We start from the raw sequence: 19,081 nt of genomic DNA, 5'->3' as shown, positions 1-19,081 counted from the left end.
TACTTGCTTGAATCCCGCCGCCTATGCCTCCACCCCATTCAATCAACTCCCCCAACCACTCGAATAATCTACCCATCTGCTCGCTATCTACCTCATCAATCACCTCACCTATCTTCCGCCCTACCTCCCTTAACCACCAGTCTATATCCCGCACCCACTGCACTGCCATGATCTCAAATAATACCCCCTTATACTGACATGTCTTGCCCCTTGCCCTCCTAAATAACCTCTCATCATCACCCGCCGCTTCCCACTGCTCGCATATATCTTGTGGTAACCCGCAGTTGAAACACGCCGAGTAATCCGCGAATCGCTTCAACTCCATCATCGCCTCCTCTGCCCGCGTTATGCTCGCCCTCACCTTCCGCCACTCCTCTGACCCCTTCCATCTACATGCCTCCATCTCATGATACACATCCTCTACACCCTCGCACCTGCATACACTGCAGCTTCCACTCCAATCTGCCAGCATGTTCTCGAACATGATGACCTCCCCTGCCTCCCGCATTGCCTTTGACCTCCTCTCCACCTCTCGCTGCTGCACCAACCGCTGACTCCTCTCATAATCCAGCGCTGCCTCTGCCTCTGCCTCTGCACTTGACCCCTCGTCAACGTCCGTGATCCCCATCATGTCGCGACGATCCGCGATCTCTCTTTCCACCTGCTCCGCCTCGCATATATCACACATCTCCTCCTCATCCACGCACCCAAACCTGTCAATATTGCCATCCATCTCCCGATCAAGCACTTCTCGTCGACAACACTTGCCCTCGACGAACTCGACCGCATCCCTATCCCACTCCCACTCGTCCTTCTTCCCCTGCCGCTGCTGTTCCCACCTCTTCTTCTCTGCCTCCTGCTCGAGCCACGCCCGCCGTATGACCACCACTGACTCGCTCCTCTGCCCGTCTCGCCCTCCTCGTCCACTCTCCTGCACAAAGTTCTCCAGCGTCCGCGGCATCCCCACGTGCACGACTAATCGCACCTTGCCATCGTCGATGCCCAACCCCAACGCATTCGTCGCCGTGATCCATCCCTCCTCACCCCCGCTGCTGCTCATCCACTCCTGCAACCGCCGAGCCTTCTCTGCCGAGTCACCGGCTCCGCGCCAGTACGCTATGCAACCCAGCCTCTCTGAAACCATTTGCACTCGCCGGATGGTTCCCCCGTACACAATCACCTTGCCCTCGCCGTGTGCCTCTGTCCACTGCCGGACAATCTCGCACGCACGCTCCACTGCCTCTTCGTCTTCACCATCATCCCCATCCCCTCCTTCCTCCTCGCCCTCCCGGTTAACCCTGACAACAACACTACTACCACCACCACCGCCGCCGCTGCTCTTTATCATCCTCCTGCGGCCGGTATTCATCGAGTTCCTCCTCGTCTCCTGCTCCTTGCCCTCCACGACGTCGACGCTATACCGTATGTTTCGCCGCGTTGTTCGCTCCCTGAATATGTGCACCCGATCCAGCGTGAACTCCATCGCTTTGAACAACGCACTCTCGTCCGTCGGCTTCAACGTTGCCGTCAAGCATATCACGGGCACGCCAAAGTCACGGAGCGTCTGGCCTAGTCGCTTTATCTTTGGCCGGAACTTCTTGCTGCACCGCAACACCGTGTGACACTCGTCCACGACGACCCGGTCAAGCTTGTGCTGCCCGTGCATTCGCTCCACAAACGTCCGGAACCCCTTGGTGACGGCCGACTCGGGCGTGATAAACACCAACGCCGCCGCTCGCTGGACGACACCGCGGCTCTTCCACACGTACGCGTCGATGCCCGACCTCATACACCTCGACACCATGTCATCCTGCAGCGACACCAGCGGCGACACCACCACCGTCACCCCATCCGGCGTGCAGTACGCCGGGAGCATGAACGTCAAGCTCTTGCCACCCCCCGTCGGCGTCACCTGCACGATGGGCCAGTAACCACGGGTGACGGCGTGGATCACCGCCTCCTGTAACCCCCTGAACTCGGCCCCCGGTCCCATCATCTGCTTGAGCTGCCCCCGCATGTCGGCCCGGTGCAGCCGGTCGAAGCGCCTCCGCCGCATGCCGTCCCGCTCGTCGTCGATGGCGTATCGGCCCCGCTTATCCCCGATGCCCAACTCCGTCCGGTCCTCCGCCCCGAAGCCGAAGAACCGGTGCCACTGCATGCTGATCATCCGGAACCCCTCCCGCCGCTTCATCGTCCCCAGATCTCCCTGCCCGTACAACCTCGCGTATGCCAACCCGGCGATGTGTGACCCGTGCCCGGCCTGCATATCATACATGCTGTCGGCAAAGCCACTGCCCTCATCGTTGTTGTCGTCAAACCATTCGTCCCCGTCCGGCTTGAACGCCTTGTTGAAGTACCGGTTGCTGATGCCGATCGCGATGTGCCGCCAGCCACTGATGTTGAGCTCTTGGCCGGAGAACTGTGAGCTGTAGCGCTGTATCACCCGTCGGGCACGGTCGTTCCCCCACTTGCGCTCGCTGAACCAGTCCATGAATGCGGCCTCCTCCTCCATCATCATCTCGTTCTCGCTCTCCTCCTCCTCCACCGTTAACCCCCCGGGCTCTCGGTTCACCCTCTTCACATTCCACACCCGCTTCTTATCCTTCCGCCCGTCTTCACTGACCACTTGGTCGGCCCACAAGAACGCACTCCGCCGGCGCTGCTGCTTCACCCTGCCCTGCACCGCCTGCCACCACGGCAGCACCAGCCACATATACCACACCAGCAGCTCTCCGACCTCGCGTGGCAAGTACCGGTGGATGACCTTGACGGTGCCCGACCTGCGGTAGCCCTTGTGGTACATGGTCACGAAGCACACCATCCCCTCGTGGATGAATATGTTCCTGACGCCGCCGTTGGCCGTGTTCCACATCCGGATCCCCATGAGCTCGGTTGACCGTGCCGGCTGGCCCCCGAGCATATGCATCAGCATCAGCAACTGCCCCCGGAACTGCTCGACCAGCCGTCCATACTCGCGCACTGCAGCTTCTCGGTATACGCTCTGGCCGGCTTCCGACATGGTCGTCCACGCCTCCCGGGCGGCCGGCGAACCCTTGATCTGGTCCTTGACCCAACCCTCCCCTCGCCTGACCCAATCCGCGTTATCCTCGTTGCTCAAGAATGAATGATCTAGCATGGTCTCGCCGTGCCGGTCCTCTATCCTCGACCATGGTATGCGCGGCAGTGACCGGGGTAAACCTTCACCCTCCTCTTCAGCCATCACATCATACTCTCCTCCTCCTCCCATCACCTCATGCTCCCCCCTTCACCTGCCGTCACCTGCCTCAGCTCTCTCGTCCTTGCCCTGCCCTGCATCTTCCTCTGGCACCCCACCTTGCCCACGACCAGCTGGGCCAATGTCTGCCGCGTGTGCAACAGCAAATTGTGCAGCATGTCCGATATCTCATACATCCTGAACTTGATGCTGCCGTGGATGATCTGATCACCCCTCCAGTCGATCGTCTCTCTGCCCGGAGTCGTGAAGTGGATGTGCATGCCGTATGCGCGCGTGTTCAAGATCCAATTCATCGGTGTCGGGTCAGCGGCTACCCCCTCTGGAGTCCGGATCATGAACTGCAACATCTTGTGCCGCACGATCCTGAACAGTCCCTCGGCCTCCTCCCTCGCCTGGCGGGCAGTCATGTACTGCCGCAGCTGTGTCACCTGCGCCTCCCGCTCCAGCATGGATTGGTACAGCACCAGATACCTGGCCACCTTGATGACGGCCGAGTATATCGGCGTGTACTTCCCCACCGGCACCCAGCCACGACCCTCTCGGTCTATCCCCATGACGGCCAACGCACTAATAATAATATTCTCGTAGTGGTTGCCGGTCTTGAACGGATGATCGAGAAACTGCACAACCAAATCGAGACAGCCACGCTGCAGCTGGGCATCGCTGTACTGTCCCGTGGGCTGAACCCCGTGCCTAGTGGCGTACGTCACGGCTCGGCTGAACTCCTTCCACAGCTCCTCCTGCCGGATGGTCATGCGGTATGGTGGCCTCTTTCGCTCGACGGATGGCGTCTCGCTGGACCTGCGACTGTGGTTACTGCTGCCGCCGTCGCTCTCTCCGTCACTGAACGGACCACGCTGCTGCTGCTGCTGCTGCTGCTGCTGCTGCTGCTGCTGCTGCTGCTGCTGCTGCTCCTCGTCGCCTTCCTCCTCGTCGCCGGCAACACTCCAACCCGGGCCCTCTAGCCGCCGCCAGATGATCATCAACGTCATCCACCACGCCTTGTAACGCTGCCACGCGTCTGGCTCCATCAGCCCCTGGAACGGGTCGTTCGTCGTGATGGAACCTTCCTTGCGCTGGACCTCAAACAACTCGGCCGTGCCGGGATGACAACGACTCGCAGCGGCGTACGCACTGTCCAGCACGCGTTCGAAAACCTCCCACATCTTCTGCAGCACGGGCTCGTCGGGTCGGATCGGCTGCATGACCTCGAGCATATGGTCGGGGTTGATGCCTTCGAGATGGTGGGCCCAACCGCATCGCATTATCCAGCTGTTGGCCTCCCACTTGTCGTGTATGCCCTGGATGTCCTCTCTGGCCTCTGTGGTGAATGCCTGCGTATCTTCGTGGTACATTCGATCTATGTCGGCGGCCGGGTTCTCATCGTGACCTTGACTGTCATGATGGTCTTCGTGCCCCCCTCGTCGACCCGGCCAACTTCGAACCATCGGTTGCCGTACCCCCAATGACAAATCCGTTGGCACTGAACCCCAACCCTCCATGGCACGGGATCCTGCTCTCGCCGAGTACCCCGCCGCGTGCTGCCGGTCCTCTTTGGGCCATTGGTTAAACCATGCTGCTCCCGATAATGCTTCCTTATCTGAACTGTATCTCGGACGACGTATGGGCAATGTTGGCAACCTAAGCCGTCGTTCTTTGGCGGCTTGATATATACAATCGGGCCGGTCGTGGGCGGCGGCAGAGCCCAACAGCGTAACTCGGCCTGATCCTTGGCAACACCGTCCATCGTCATGATGGCTGCATTGATCCTCTTCCGGTCCTTGCGATCAATCTGCGAATGCTTGGACTTCAGATGGTTCATAACCTCGCTGGCGATGATGCCAATGCTGCAACTCTTACAGATGACGAACGGGTACTCGTCCAAGTAGATAAATGGCCGGATGCTGGGCATAGAGCTGCCTAAGTTGCCTTGCTGGTTCGTCATGGTGTCTTATAGCTGGCTCCTAAGTAAATGATTGCCGTGTTGATATGTTATAAACTGTAGATATAATGTTTTATGGGGTAAGAATAAAATGGAAGCTGGTCTTATTTTTTATTTGGGTTTATATATTTGTGGCGTTTATGAAACTCGACTTGAAGTTGCTTTTGCTGGTTGCTATAGAACCATGCTTACTACCTATACTAAGCCTACTAATCACCTATTAAATATAGCATATAGTTATATATTAATAAAGCTTCTTTATAGTAAACTTGACTATATTTCTGCCTTATGCTTTCTAGTATATTACCCCTTGGTCGCATATCGCTCGGTTATATATCTCTTGATCGCGTATCTCTTGATTGCATCTCTCTTGATGGCATATTTTTTGTTCGCATGACTCTTTGTTCACATGTCGCCTATAAAAACTTCTCTTATCTCTCACCTCTTGCCTTCTTCTTCTTCCCTCCCTCATCGTCATACTCACATCGACCAGCCCGGCTTAATACTAGCAACCTCAACCATAATCCATTTCACCCGTCTCCATAGTCACCCCTTTCGATCCAACATCAACTCTCTTGCAACGGGTAATAACCTCTTGTCTACTATGCGGCAATTAGCGCTAACTTCTGCTCAAGTCGTCTGTCGAAATGCCTGCCCTTGTACCTATCGGCCCTCTCGCCGTGGCCGCCACCTTTGACCACGGCACTCTCACTCTGCGCTTCGGCCTCGGCTTTCCGGGCTTCTATGCCATCGTCTACATCAGCATCGGCTTCCCCCTGCGGCCCGGCCTTTCAACGTCGCCTTTCTTCTTCACCCTGCAAACTGGATGCAACTGCGCTGGATCTGGCATTATAGCTACTACTTGACAACGAAATTCAACGCTGCTGTTACCCTCCTGCTGCACGCGTGCCACGTTTGACTTTATCACTAAATTGCCTCTTGCCTGCGCATAGCTTCTGCTATCTGCTATGTAGTCTCTCTCTCCTACTATTAGTATTTTACTGACAAGCTGGGCGACTTGCCTCTGTGATGTGCTGCTGCGCACAGACCACGTAATTCACCCAATAATATTACATGCTGCCCTCTGATTCTCCCCTCTCTTTCAACCACATCAAAAACTCCAGCATAACTTAAATCACTTACTGCTTAAGCAATTTAAGATATAATACCTTATAATCATATATATAGTATTGCATATAAGTTATCTTTAGATCCCTCTCTTTTTTATATTTTTTTCTCTTATAGTTTTCAAGAGTTCACCCCCCTCTATTTATCATGAGTTCGCCCCCCTGTCTTCAATAGCGCATTTTCCCCCAGTATGGTGATTTTCATAAGTTCGCCCCCGAACTCGCGTTGATGTATAGTTAGTTTTTTAAATTAACTTTTTTTTATTATTTTTATAATAATTAATTTAATTTATTAAATTTTATTTATTTATTTTATATATATATTAAATTTTTAAAAATAAATTTTTATTTTATAATAATTTTAATATTTTAATAAAAAATTTATTATTTTTATATTATTATAATTATTTATTATATTAATAATAAATTTATTATTTTATAATATATTTATAAATATAAATTATATAAAGATTAAAAAAAAATAATATAAAAATTATTAATTATAATTAATTTAAATAATTTATTTTTATTTATATAAATAAAAAAATAAATATAATATTATTTAAATTATTAATTATTATATTAATTATATATTAAAAAAGCTTTATTTTTTTTAAAAAATAAAAGTTTTTATCTTTATATATATTATCTTAGCTTAAAATAATATTTATTTTATTATATTTATTAATCTTATATTATTTATTACCTTATTATAATTACTTATCTTATAATAGTTATTTTCTTATTATAGCTTCTTACCCTATAGCAGCTACTCCCCTGCCATAGCTGCCTACCCTACAGCGGCTTCTGCCCTGCCGCAGCTGCCTACCTTGCAACGGCTTCTACCCTGCCGCAGCTGCCTACCCTGCAGCGGCTATTCCCTCTTACCTTTATCTATCACTTCCCGGAATCCATATAGCAACCACAGCCGGTCTTGACGAGCGGCCTGATAGCTCAACGGTTAAGCTTAGTAACCTTTTCCTGAGAGCCTAGGGTTTAATTCAGGCTAGAAGCAGTTTGCGCTGCTTCGCCTTAGGAAGAGTACAGTACGCTCCCCGTAAACATATATAGGCTTCCTAAGTAAAAAACCGCGCAGTTATCTGGGAATAGGCCTTGTGGCATTAAACCTTATAATCATAAGACAGGTTCTAATAAGTGCTAGCCGCATTAATTAGTTTTACTATTTTATTATAATTTTTCTTATTATTATTATTATATTTTTATATTATTATATTTTTCTTATTATTATTATTATATTTCTTAATATTATTTTTATATTTTTATATTATTATCTTTTTATATTATTATCTTTTTATATTATTATATTTTTTTTATTTTTCTTATTATTATTATTCTTATTATTATTATTATTATTATTATTTTTATTATTTATATATTATATTTTATTATATATTTATTTAATAAAGCTAAGCTATAAGCCTAAGTTACCCTATAGTTAGTAAGAGATTAAGCTACCCTATATAAAAGCAGCTATTATAGCTTAAAAAGAAAGTAAGGTTTATAAAAGTAATTAAGTAATAAAGCTACCCTATAGTAAGCAAGAGATAAAATTACCTTATATAAGAGCAGCTATTATAGCTTAAAAAGCAACTAAGCCCTATAAGAGTAAGTAAGGAATTAAGCTAGCTTATAGCTCTAAAAGCTAGCCTTTTAAGCCTTAAGGCCGTGAGTCGATTTTTTTGTTTTTACATAGTATATCTAGCCCGCAAAAAGGAAAAGTGGCCCGCGAGCCCGGTCTGGCGTGCGGCTAGCTATAATAGCCTCGGTGGGTATATAAGTGGGAGCCAAGGCGGCCTAAAAAGGCCCAAGGCAGCTAGGGGCAATAGGGCTAAAAAAGGCTTATAAGTAAGCTAATAGCCTAACCTATAGGTCTAAGCTACCCTATAGCTAAATAATAGCAAAAAGTAGCTTCTAATTCACCTGGGCTATGTGATTAAACTAGCCCCACTATACCTTATCTTATTAGATTACTTTTATATATCCCTTATATATATGCTTACAGGCTCCATGCCTCGCGGCCGGGGGGAATATAGCTGTAATCAGCCCCTACGAACCTGGCTCCTCCGGGTGCACAGCTACTAGGGATGCCTAGCTATAGCTAGCTAAAGGACCTTCTTTTCTAGCTGCTAGATAGGCCTATTAACTCTATATGCTATTCATAGCTATAAGGGGGCAACAGGGGAGTCACATAGCGACTGGGGCGCACCGCAATGGTTCAAACCAGTTTCTATGCCCCTATATATAATAGATAACTTAAGGCTCAAGCTTCTATTATAATAGGCTCAGAGGAAACTGCATTTCACTTTCAGGGGGCTATTTGGGCTATAGGGGGCTATTTAGGCTGCAGGGGGCTATTTGCGCTATAGGGAGCTATTTAGCTACTAGGGGCGGTTATAAGGCTGCAGGGGGCGGGTATTTGCGCTATAGGGAGGGGCTATTTAGCTACTAGGGGCGGTTATAAGGGTAAGGGGCGGGTACTTAGGCTATAGGGGCTATTTGGGCTATTTAGGGGGCTATTTAGCAGCTATAGGGGGCTATTTAGGCTGCGCTATAGGGGGCTATTTGCGCTATAGGGAGCTATTTAGCTACTAGGGGCGGTTATAAGGGTAAGGGGCGGGTACTTAGGCTATAAGGGCTATTTAGGCTATAGGGGGCTATTTGGGCTATAAGGGGCTATTTGGGCTATAGGGGGCTTATGTGGCGTTTAGGGGCTTTTTATGCCTTTTAGAGCTTTCTAGAGGTATTAAAGTCCTTTATGGGGTTCTAGCGGCGTTTTAACGTCCTAAGAGCCCTCTCTAGTTTCTAAGGTCCTTTATTAAGGTCTAGGGGTTTTTTAGGGTCCTAGGAGTAGTTATAAGGATAAGAAGCGAGTATTATTTTTCCTATATTATTTATTATAGGCTACTAGGGGAAATAGCTAATAGGGCTAAGAGGATAGGGCTATTTTAGAAGGTATAAAGGGTGCTATTATTATAATATTCCCTAAAATAATAACCTAGTAACTATCCTAGAGCATCTCTTTAGCTATGCTAGGGCATATTTAAGGCCTCTACTATCTCTTTATAGATACGGCAGATCTAGATAGCATCATAGCTAGCCCAAGAGATCCTCTCCCCTAGCCAGGACTATAAGACCCGATGGTGCTTAGGAGCATAGCTAGGGGGGTTAATTTCCCCCTTAAAGCCAAGCCTCTTATATAGCTGGCTAGCTAGTTATGGCTGCTATAATACAGCAGAGCTCCAAAGGGCAGCAATAAGCCCAGGAAATTAGCAACTGCCTCCTTAGATTAGCTGCCAGCCGCCATTCTGCGGATCTTCCTCCCAGCGGCTACAAAGCTCCTAGGGCACAAGGCAATAGGCACAGGCTCTAAAGCTTCCTAGCCTATCCCGCTGCCTTAGGTAGCGGGTAATAGACTTAGTTAGCTTAAAGCCAAGGCGTATATCCTTGCGGCTAGAAGAAGTAGCCCGGGTGTAGCTTAATGGCAGATAGTCTCGCCTATCTAGCCCATCAAGCTTGCAGAAAAGGCAGCCCTAAAGAAGCTGCTGAGAAAGCAGCCTCTAGAAGGTCTCAAAGTCTGCCCTTTCCCTCTCGGCCCGGGTAGCTGCTATAGTACGCATCTGCTATACCTGCATAGCTCTAAGCCTAAGATCCCTCTCTTCAGGGCTCTCCAAGGCATAGCCTTCTTCTGCGGTTAAAGACAGGTTCTCTAGGCAAAAGTCACATTTTCCTCCCCTGCCTCGCATGCTTGCCGGCTAGCTCGGCTATCTAGAGCCCTATCTAAGGCTATCCTACGGCACTGGCTAGTAGAGAGGAATTCTCTGCTGCCTATGCTTAGGAACCTAGAAGATTAGGCTTCTTGGGTCGAGCCTTGTAAGGGCCTGAGGGTAATAGCCTCGCTAGGAAGCCCATCTCAACCGGCACAGCCGCTTTGCTGCCCATAGTCTACAAGCCTCTTTGGCATCTTAAGGTATATAATAACCCTAATATTAGGGATATCAATACCGAGGCCAAGAGCATTAGTTGCAACTATAACCCTGCCATTGCCATAGAGGGTCTCCCAAGACCCTTCCATCTAGGCCTATAGACATTCTACCTTGCCATCGCGAGTATCAACCTCGTTATAGTAGGCATCACACCCTAGGGCCTGGGCTAGGGCTTTAATTATAGCTATAGTCTTGCAATAGACTATAGCTTTAGCTGGGCGAGGGTAAAAGGCAAGCTTACTATCAAGCAGCTGCCTCAGGGCATTCTCAGCAGACTGTAGATAGCCCGCTTTGGGAAGCAGAGGGAACTTAACTACCTTATAGCTGATATTAGGCCGGGTTGTAGGAGCCCGGAAGATAGTAGCATCCTTAGCCTTAGTATAAACTAGGCCTAGGAATTCACGCTCTTTAGCTATAGGCAACGTTATAGTTAGGTATACTATCTATATGCCTCGCAAGGCCAATAGGCCTAGCTGCCTTAGCTTAGGCCTAAACCAGGGGCTACCTTCTAGAATCGTGTGACACTCATCTATAACTATGCGGTCAAGGCGGGCTAGGGCTTAAAGGCCATCTAGATAGGCCTAGAACCGCTTTATCATAGCTAACTCGGGCGTCACAAAGATAATAGAAGCCCCCCTCGGTGCCCTATCGGCCTACCACTAAGCAGCGGGGATATCCATAGCTTAGCAGCGGTCTAGGAGGTTACCTAGCAGCGAGACCAGCGGCACAACTACTATAGTTATGCTATCTAGGCAGCTGGCAGCCGGCAACTAAAACAGAAGGCTCTTGCCGCCGCTAGTGGGCATAATAGCTAGGATTAGATTCCTATTACCCATAATGGCCTCTAAAATCGGCTTCTAGCCCTGCCGGAAGGTAGCGTTAGAGCCAAGCAGCCTCTGCAGCTCAAGGTCAAGGTTAACCTTACGTAGCTACTTCCAGCGGGCTACTTAAAGCTCCTAGAAATGCTCAAGGTCAACGGTAGCTAGGCCTCTCTTTAAGCCCGAGGGGATAGTTGCCCTTGAGAAGCCAGGGGCAGAGGGGAAACCAAGCAACAAGTGCCACTCTTCACTAAGAAGCCAGAAGCTCTGCCTGCGCTAATAGGTCTCAAAGTGGGCTTCTATAAGCTGCCGGCCATAGACTAGGTTAGAAGTCATGCTGCTATGGCCGGTCTGCCTATAGAGAATAGTATCTCTTTCTCCAGGGCCCTCTTCATCAGAGCTACTTTCGCTATCTCCGTGGTTGACTTCGCTATATAGCCCCTAGCTAGTAATAGCTGCATCACAGATATAGCGGCAGCCTAGGGCGATAGCTATATGCCGCCAGCTGCTGATAGTAAGAGACTCGATGCCGGCCAACTTGCCCCAGCGCTTAAGGACCCGGCTAAGCCTAGCCGAATTCCAAGAGCCTACTATAAGCCCTATATGCAGCCTAGGGCTATTAGCCTGGCTGCCTCTCAGGGCCCTAAAGGAAGAGTTTCTAGGGCTATAGAAGCCTAGCTCGGCCTACAGCTGCTGCAGCTGGGGGTTATCCCCTAGGGCCTCTACCTTCTTGCTAGAAGCCTCATCGCTATCTAGGCCAGAGGTCTTCCAGAGAAAGGGGGAAAAAGAGCCCTAAGAGCTAGGGTCAAAGTTAGCCTGCATAGCTTCCCAGAAGGGCAAGATAAGCCAGAGATAATAGACTAAAAGGGTGCTAACCTCCTGGGGAAGAAAGCGGTAAATAACCTTGAGTCTCTCTGACCTAGAAAAGCCCTTATGAATACCAGTAACTAGCATAATTAGCCCTTGGTCTAGGAAGATATTGCGGATACCCCCTGCGGCGGTATTGCGGTGCCGAAGAGTCAAGAGCTCATTTGACCTAGCTGGAAGACCGCTGCTCAAGTAGATCAAGAAGGCTAGCAGCTCAAGCAGCTTCTCAATGCTTTAGCTATAAGAAGACATAGCCCTAGCTTCTGGGGTTATAGAAGAGCTACTAGAGCTTCTAAACCAGCGGGCCTTAAGAATAAGGTCTTCCCAAAGAAAGGAAAAAAGCCAGCTCTTAGTGCCTCCCCTAGCTACCTCATAGAGGCTATCTAAAAAAGAATACCCCACTGAATTATCAGTAGGGTTATCTTAGATAGAATCCCAAGGGATAGAAGGCACTAGGGCTAGCTGGCTATCCTCCAAGGTATAGCTCTCTTGCATAAGAAGCCCCTAGAAGAGAAGAAGCCAGGCTTCGTCTAGGGCAGCTTGCAGTATATGCTGCAGGCTAGGAAGGCTAAGCCGGTTGCCTCTATAGAGGATAGTCTCCCCTTCCCAGCTAATATAGCCGGGCTAGGCCGTATTAGCCTTAGCAGCTATTCCATAGCTACGCAGCCAAAGGATAAACTACATAGGGGTCATATCAGCCCCAGCCGGGCTATTTAGCATACACCTAGTTACGAGCTCTTGCACGAGCTCAAAATAACCAGGGCTTGCCTCTCGAGCTTCTAGAAGAGAGCTTCCAAGCTCGGCATGCTACTAGATAGCCTTATCTCTCTTTCTAGCTGCTTCCCGCAAGATAAGCAGCCTAGAAATAAATACCAAGGCAGAGAGAAAAGGGGTAAAGGTCTCAAAGCCTAGCCAAGAGCCATCAGGGGATATACTAAGCATAGTAAGAAAGGAGACCATAACGCTATCAAATTCACTATCCTTAGTCTGATGATCTAGGATCAAGATAAAAAGCGCCAAGGTCCTTTCTTTTACCCCCTTATAAAGCTCTATAACCTTATAGCTAGAGAAGTTGCCTTTAGCTAAGAGCCAGGCCTCTTCCAAGTCATTAAGGTTATCAGATAGAGCCTCATAGCTAGCTAGCTGCTGCTGGCTTGCTTTGAAAGGTGGCCTCTCTGCGGGCTCTAGGTTAAGGCAGCGGAAGGTATAGACTAGAAGCTGCTTTGCCACTATGGCATAGCGGTCTTGCGTAGCCTTCTTATACCTATAGCTAAAGGGCTTCTTTGCTGGCTGCGAGGCATCTTGCCGGTTAACCTCAAAGAGAGCATTTAGAGGAATCTCATTAGAAGCTATAAGGCCTATAGCTTCTTGAATAAGCTCCTCAAAAGCCCACAAGAGGAAAAAGCAATCTAGCTCAGAGGTCTCTTCTAGAGACTCTTTAGTTAGGGTAAGGTCAAGAGAAAGTAGCTCTCTTAGGAAGTCCTTTTCCCCACTAAAGTTAGCTAGGTGCCTTGCTGATCCTAGCCTTCGAAGCCAAGGGTTAGGAGCAGTAAAGTCATTTAGCTACTCTATAGCCCTGGCCTCCTTGCTTCTAATAGCTAGGGCTTGGGCCTCAAAGGCAGCCTTGGCTTCTAGAAGAGAGAGAGCTTTAGAGCTGTCACTTTCTAGTAAGACCTCAAAGTATTCACTGCGAGGCCCTTGCTTGAAGAGTTGCTGATAGGCTACGCCGGCTCGCCAATAGCTTTCAGTAGCTATAGAAGGCTGCGAGGCTGCTGCCTTAGAAGGCCGGCCCTTTTGACCCTTCTGTTTGACCTTATGAAAGACCCGTAAGTGCTCTCTAATTCGGCGTAGCTGGGAGCCAATATAGAAGCAGCTAGGCTCAAAGGTACAGCGGAAGCCCTGTTGCATAGGCTCTCCAAGTTATGAGATAGGAGGGCCTAGAGGAATAGGCTTAGGTAGTCTTATAAGGTCCTTCTAGCCCTGAAGAAGATCAAGCTTAGCAGCCTGCTCTAGGGTAGGCTTGATCTCTTGGAGGGAAAGCTGATGAGGCTGTTGGCGGAGGTGTTATTGAATTTGGTTAAAAAGAACTGCGGTTTTACAAGTCTTGCAAATTAGAAGGGAAAAAGCCAGGATATAAGTAAAATAATCCATAATTATAAGACTTATAGATAACTAAGATATAGATAGATAAGGCTTTTAGATAATAAAGATAGAAATAAAGATAGAAATTAGAAGTAAATAGCTAGGAAGAATTAAAGTCTTTATAAAGAGGTAAAAAAAAGAAAGAATATAGAGGTTAAAGCTTATTAGCTAAGGAATTGCCTTAATTATGGCTAGCGAGGTGGTTAGTGTGGCTAGATAGCTAAGTTATGGCGGTGGTTAGGAAATTTTAGCGTAGCGCTAATTGCACTGACTACCCCATCAAAATTCCTCTTTTTTATCTTTAAATAATTCTAAAAAAAATTAAGAAGTAAGATATAAGAAAAAGAACTTTATTTCTAAAATCCTTATAGCTTAAAGTTATATATATCTCTTTTGTAGAGCCTTAACCCTATAGGAACCCTCTTTTCTAGAAAACGTCGGCTGGTCGAGAAAAAAAACGTCGGCTGCCCCATGGTCTGCTAGCGTAAAAAATTTCCCCCATACAAAAAAAACGTCGGTAGCTCAGCCGACGTTTTTAATAGATGATAGGGTTGCTTATCTACCGAAGCGGCGCCTAGATAGGCGGGCGGGTCTATTTCTAACCCTCAAAACATGACGTCTCCAAAGCGTTCTTGGCGGCGATTGTCGTCCCGTGAATTCCTTTCAGCACGGCCGTATGCCGAAGGTTCCGAAATAGTGAGAATTGCTAGCTTCAGTACCATGGAGGGGAGTGCCACTCATTCAAGTATACTTACTACCTCGGTATCCAGGCCGGGGGGTTTGCGGGGGACAGTGTTGGCTTGGAAAACAAGAAGGTTGCTGGTTCATGTGTCACACGGCCTGGAGCGATTTGGTATTCAAATTCCGGTGGGCTGGTTCAGCGCGTTATTTGAGCATGATGTGGTGGGAGGTCCCATGGAAACAAAGTCAGACGTTAGCTTGGAGTTCGTAGATGATAGGAAAGGCAACAACACGGCGGCTATGACTACCCTTGATGCCGTAGATCGAGAAATGAGCCGTGGATGGGAGCCGAATCGCATGTCTAGATGTTGTTCACGGTCTCTCTCATTTTCGGCACAAGCTGTCATAGGCGGAAGCACTAATCTCATACCAGGTCTTTCCACTCTACCCTCAGTACAGATTGCTCAACAGTTCTACAGCTTAGCCCGTTGGGCCATCTTCACCTTTTTCTCCCGATCTCTCAGGATCCTTCTCAGAATCTTGCCGCTTGAACTCTTAGGGATCTCATCGATAAACTCTATCCCACCCTTGAGCCACTTATGCCGGGCCTTGTGGTCCTGGACGTGCTTATTGATATGGAAAGCCACCTCTCTATCCGATTCATTGCCTGCATCAGCGGTTTTCACCACAAAGGCCTTGGGAGCCTCGCCTGCCCTCGCATCAGGAACCTGGATCACAGCACAGTCGGCCACAAAGCGGTGAGTCAGGAGATGGGCCTCGAGCTCGGCCGGGGCAACCTGGTGTCCCTGCTGTCGTGTTAGTGCAATCTGCTTCGACGGCCAAGACGCTGACTGGGCTGAAATCCTACGTTGACCTTGATGAGCTCCTTGATTCGATCGGTGACTACAAAGTGGTCGTTACCCCTGGGGGATTTTCGCACAAGCACCTCATCGCCTGTTCTCATCCATCTGCCGTCATCATGGTGCACGAAACTCGAGGCCGTGGCGCGGACGTCATTCAGGTATCCCAGGACAACCAGAGGGCCCTGCACTAGCAGCTCGCCAGGCTTTTCATAATCCATCACCTCGTTGCCCTGGGCGTCGATGATCTTGGCCCGGACCCCAGGAAGGAGAGAGCCTGACGAGCCCGGCATAGTGTCGAGCTCGCTGGTGACGGTAACACCCGACGACGTCTCCGTGAGCCCTAGTAGAGTGAATCAGACGGGACACGAAAGGCGGACTAGAAAGCGAAACCGGCAACTTACCATATCCTTGACACAATGACCACGTCGGGTATACTTTGTGGATTTCCTCGATTGTCTCCTCTCCGAGTGGTGCAGCTCCACTGCCGAGCACACGAACAGAGCTCAGATCATAGCTGCTGCAAAGTTCACGATTGCGCAGTATCTCGATGATGATGGGCGGCACAACTGCCAGCTGCTCAATATGGAACCTCTGAATGGCGCCGAGAAGTGACTTTAGCTGGAAGCGAGGGAGGACAATCAGCTCGTCGCCATTCCGAAGGGTGTAGAGGCCGCAAACAACCAGACCAAAGATGTGGGAAAAGGGAAGAAGACCAAGCCCGACGCGTGTTTCCGCTCCAGTAGCCTTGCGTCCTGCTTGGTTAAACAGCTCGAGCATCATAATGCAGGATATGACGTTATGATGCGAGATTAGTACTCCTTTCTTCAGATTTGCATCGTTAGTGTAAACCATCCAGTAGGACTCTCCTCTGGCGCAATGGCACTCCCAGGCAACCCCGATGTTCCACTAGAGTAGCATACGTATGCTACACGCCTGGCACCCTCGCCTGCGCTCCAGTTTAGTGGTGGCAACTCCAGCAGCGCCCTGCCTTCTTCCACCAGATCATCGACTGTCTTGTACGGAACATGATCCTCGAAACCGGTCAATGGCAAGATGAAGATACGTGTATCTGGGATTCCAACACCCCTAGCAGCAGCAAGAGCAGTCGGAAGCAGTGGAATACAGGTGAAGAGCGCATTGGCGCCGGACGATCGAAGCTGATGTTCAAGCTCTGCGGCCGAGTACGCGGCGCTGGCTGGGGTAACGATCCCAGAGATGCGATGGATGGCGTGAGCCAGGGGAATATAGTCAACCTAGTTAGGTGCTGATGGGTCAGTTACTCCGATGCTTGATGGTGGCCGCTGCAATCAATACGGACCGTGTTGAGCGAGAACAAGCAGACCACACGATCCCATTCGGTGCCCTCGAGGCCGACATAACCCAGACGCTGGGCGATGGCGCGTGACAGGTACTCCTCGCGCTGTAGCACCTCATGGGTGGTGAAAGTCTTGCCGGAGAGGCCACATGTATACGGATTCCTCGATCTCGAGATGGGGTTTCGGCCGTACTTGTCATTGTTTAGGAACTCGGCTATGGCTATCGAGTCGGGGGGGCCTGGATGTTGATAGATATTAGTTCCTGGCTCTAGCCCGGTGGATAAATAGATGCGTACTGAACGGCAGCTTCGGGACCCAGGCTGGCGACGTGAAGACCATACTGGCGATCCGGGAATACGTAAAGAGGTGTTCAGATGCTCGAGAAGAGGATGTGATGGTAGAAGCAGGTGGTGTTTTGGTAAGCAATTGAGAGAATCAACTTGGAGGAAAGGATGAGCATGAGCATGGTGAGGATGGGATATTATATCGGCCAACCCCCGACCTCATAGGCCTCGGGATGGGATGCCTACGGATGGGGATAGAGGAAAACGCATTGGCACCTTTACTTGGCCCATCATCTCCGGTCCTTCGTCTAGCCCGAACTCCGGGCGCCCATTCACCCTTGCTTCAGCTTTGTGTCTATGTATGGGGCTGGCAGCTCTGAGTTGCTCTCTTATCGGTTCCGCGGCTTGGGTGAGAGTGGCCTAACCAGAACCGGGATAGGTTCTAGGTGCCCCGCGGCCGCCATGATACCGTTTGGAAGCAATCGTTCAACTGCAGACTGCCAAATCTCAAAGCTCCGCTGTATACGATCCATACATTGCCGAATCTAATAATCTCCGGGGAAGGCTGTAAATGCGGCATGCAAACATCCACCCGCCTTGACCTGTGAGCTAGCGAACTGGGTCGGTCCCCATGTTTGGGATACAGTGCCCAGAGGGGCGTTCGCTAAACGCAAAAGCTCGGTGACGGTGGCATGCGCATTGACGCCGAGGATACCAAGCGACCTGATGCTCATGCACTCGGCTGGGGTGGTGCTGGTGACCGAGACAGACCCCCGAGATCTGCACTTTTGACTGGGATCTTGTTCAGACGAAGGCACGGCAATCATCCTCTACAGAAGCCGAGGCACTGGCAATGCGGCCCATTTGACCGAGTCCGAGAGCTTACATGGATATTACACTTGGCGGAGGGCGTGCCGAGTGGTGCATGGGTGAAGGGGGCAAGGTCGAAGGAGGGGTCAGAGTGCCGTCGGGTGTTACTCCAATCCCGGTATGGCCTCCGGGCAGAGCAGACCCGCGACGCCCGCGGGGTCGGAGAATGCAAAGCGTCGTCGATCTTACCTCGCTTCAATATCCTATCTAAGCGCCAAAATTCCTATTCCTATCTAACTAACCTCTTATTCGCTGAACTAGCTTGGACTTTCGGGGTTTCACAAACTGTAGACAACTCACGGTCACCATCAGTCCATCAGTCATCATCCGCTTGGTGTAAGCCACACAAACTAACCGTAGTCGTCAGGTCGAGGCTTGGCTATTTCCCACCATAAATGCGAGCGTGAGATAGGCATATTTAATCCATCGCCGTTTGCCATGGCGTTCCACTTCTAAGCGTTTGTTCCAGAACGAACCAGAGAGCATGTCTACAGAATCGTCCACAGCCGTCACGCAACGAGCGACCACGGCATCTCCTTCGGCAAACAGCAATGGCAAACCCAGGAAGGCAGCTGGCACAAAACCCCAGGCCGCACATGCCTGCGTCTCGTGCCATGCTCGGGGGTTCGCTGTGATATGGGCGAGAGGATGCCTTGCACCCACTGTCGATGGGGCAATGTTAATGTATAGGGCCCCTGATATATCGCTGATAATTTGACGACCCTTGCTAACCTTTTACTTTTTACAAGTGTGTTGCTCGAAAGAAGCTCAAGTTAAAGTGAGTATAAGAATTAATACTCGCTAGCTACCAGCCTCAAAGAGTTGAAGGCACTCACTCTTATCTGCCGACGGCTTAAAGGCAGAGGGCTCTGTACAATATTTTCTTACTTGCCTTGATGGCGTCTCTAGCATTTACACAGATAATCTTCATA

At 49.7% G+C, this 19,081-nt stretch overlaps 3 protein-coding genes across 3 annotated transcripts; 1 reads left to right on the top strand and 2 right to left on the bottom strand.

Annotated features, from left to right (window-relative positions):
- Positions 1-236: 236 nt before the first annotated feature.
- On the bottom strand, positions 237-5,180 carry MRS44_012002 (uncharacterized protein; the record flags this gene model as incomplete). The annotated part of the gene is made up of 4 exons (XM_065619962.1): positions 237-389; positions 443-3,263; positions 3,410-4,630; positions 4,696-5,180. The coding sequence occupies 4 exons, from the start codon at positions 5,178-5,180 to the stop codon at positions 237-239; spliced, it is 4,680 nt and encodes a 1,559-aa protein (XP_065476034.1).
- Positions 5,181-5,824: 644 nt separating this feature from the next.
- Positions 5,825-6,043, top strand: MRS44_012001 (uncharacterized protein; the record flags this gene model as incomplete). Its single annotated transcript, XM_065619961.1, has 1 exon — positions 5,825-6,043. The coding sequence occupies one exon, from the start codon at positions 5,825-5,827 to the stop codon at positions 6,041-6,043; it is 219 nt and encodes a 72-aa protein (XP_065476033.1).
- Positions 6,044-15,289: 9,246 nt separating this feature from the next.
- Positions 15,290-17,334, bottom strand: MRS44_012000 (uncharacterized protein; the record flags this gene model as incomplete). The annotated part of the gene is made up of 6 exons (XM_065619960.1): positions 15,290-15,622; positions 15,685-16,019; positions 16,081-16,501; positions 16,600-16,932; positions 16,998-17,233; positions 17,292-17,334. The coding sequence occupies 6 exons, from the start codon at positions 17,332-17,334 to the stop codon at positions 15,290-15,292; spliced, it is 1,701 nt and encodes a 566-aa protein (XP_065476032.1).
- Positions 17,335-19,081: the final 1,747 nt, after the last annotated feature.

This window comes from Fusarium solani, assembly GCF_023522795.1.
Source record: "Fusarium solani strain SB1 chromosome Unknown bctg00000007, whole genome shotgun sequence".
NCBI lineage: Eukaryota > Fungi > Ascomycota > Sordariomycetes > Hypocreales > Nectriaceae > Fusarium > Fusarium solani.
This window is presented reverse-complemented; position numbering and strand designations above follow the sequence as displayed.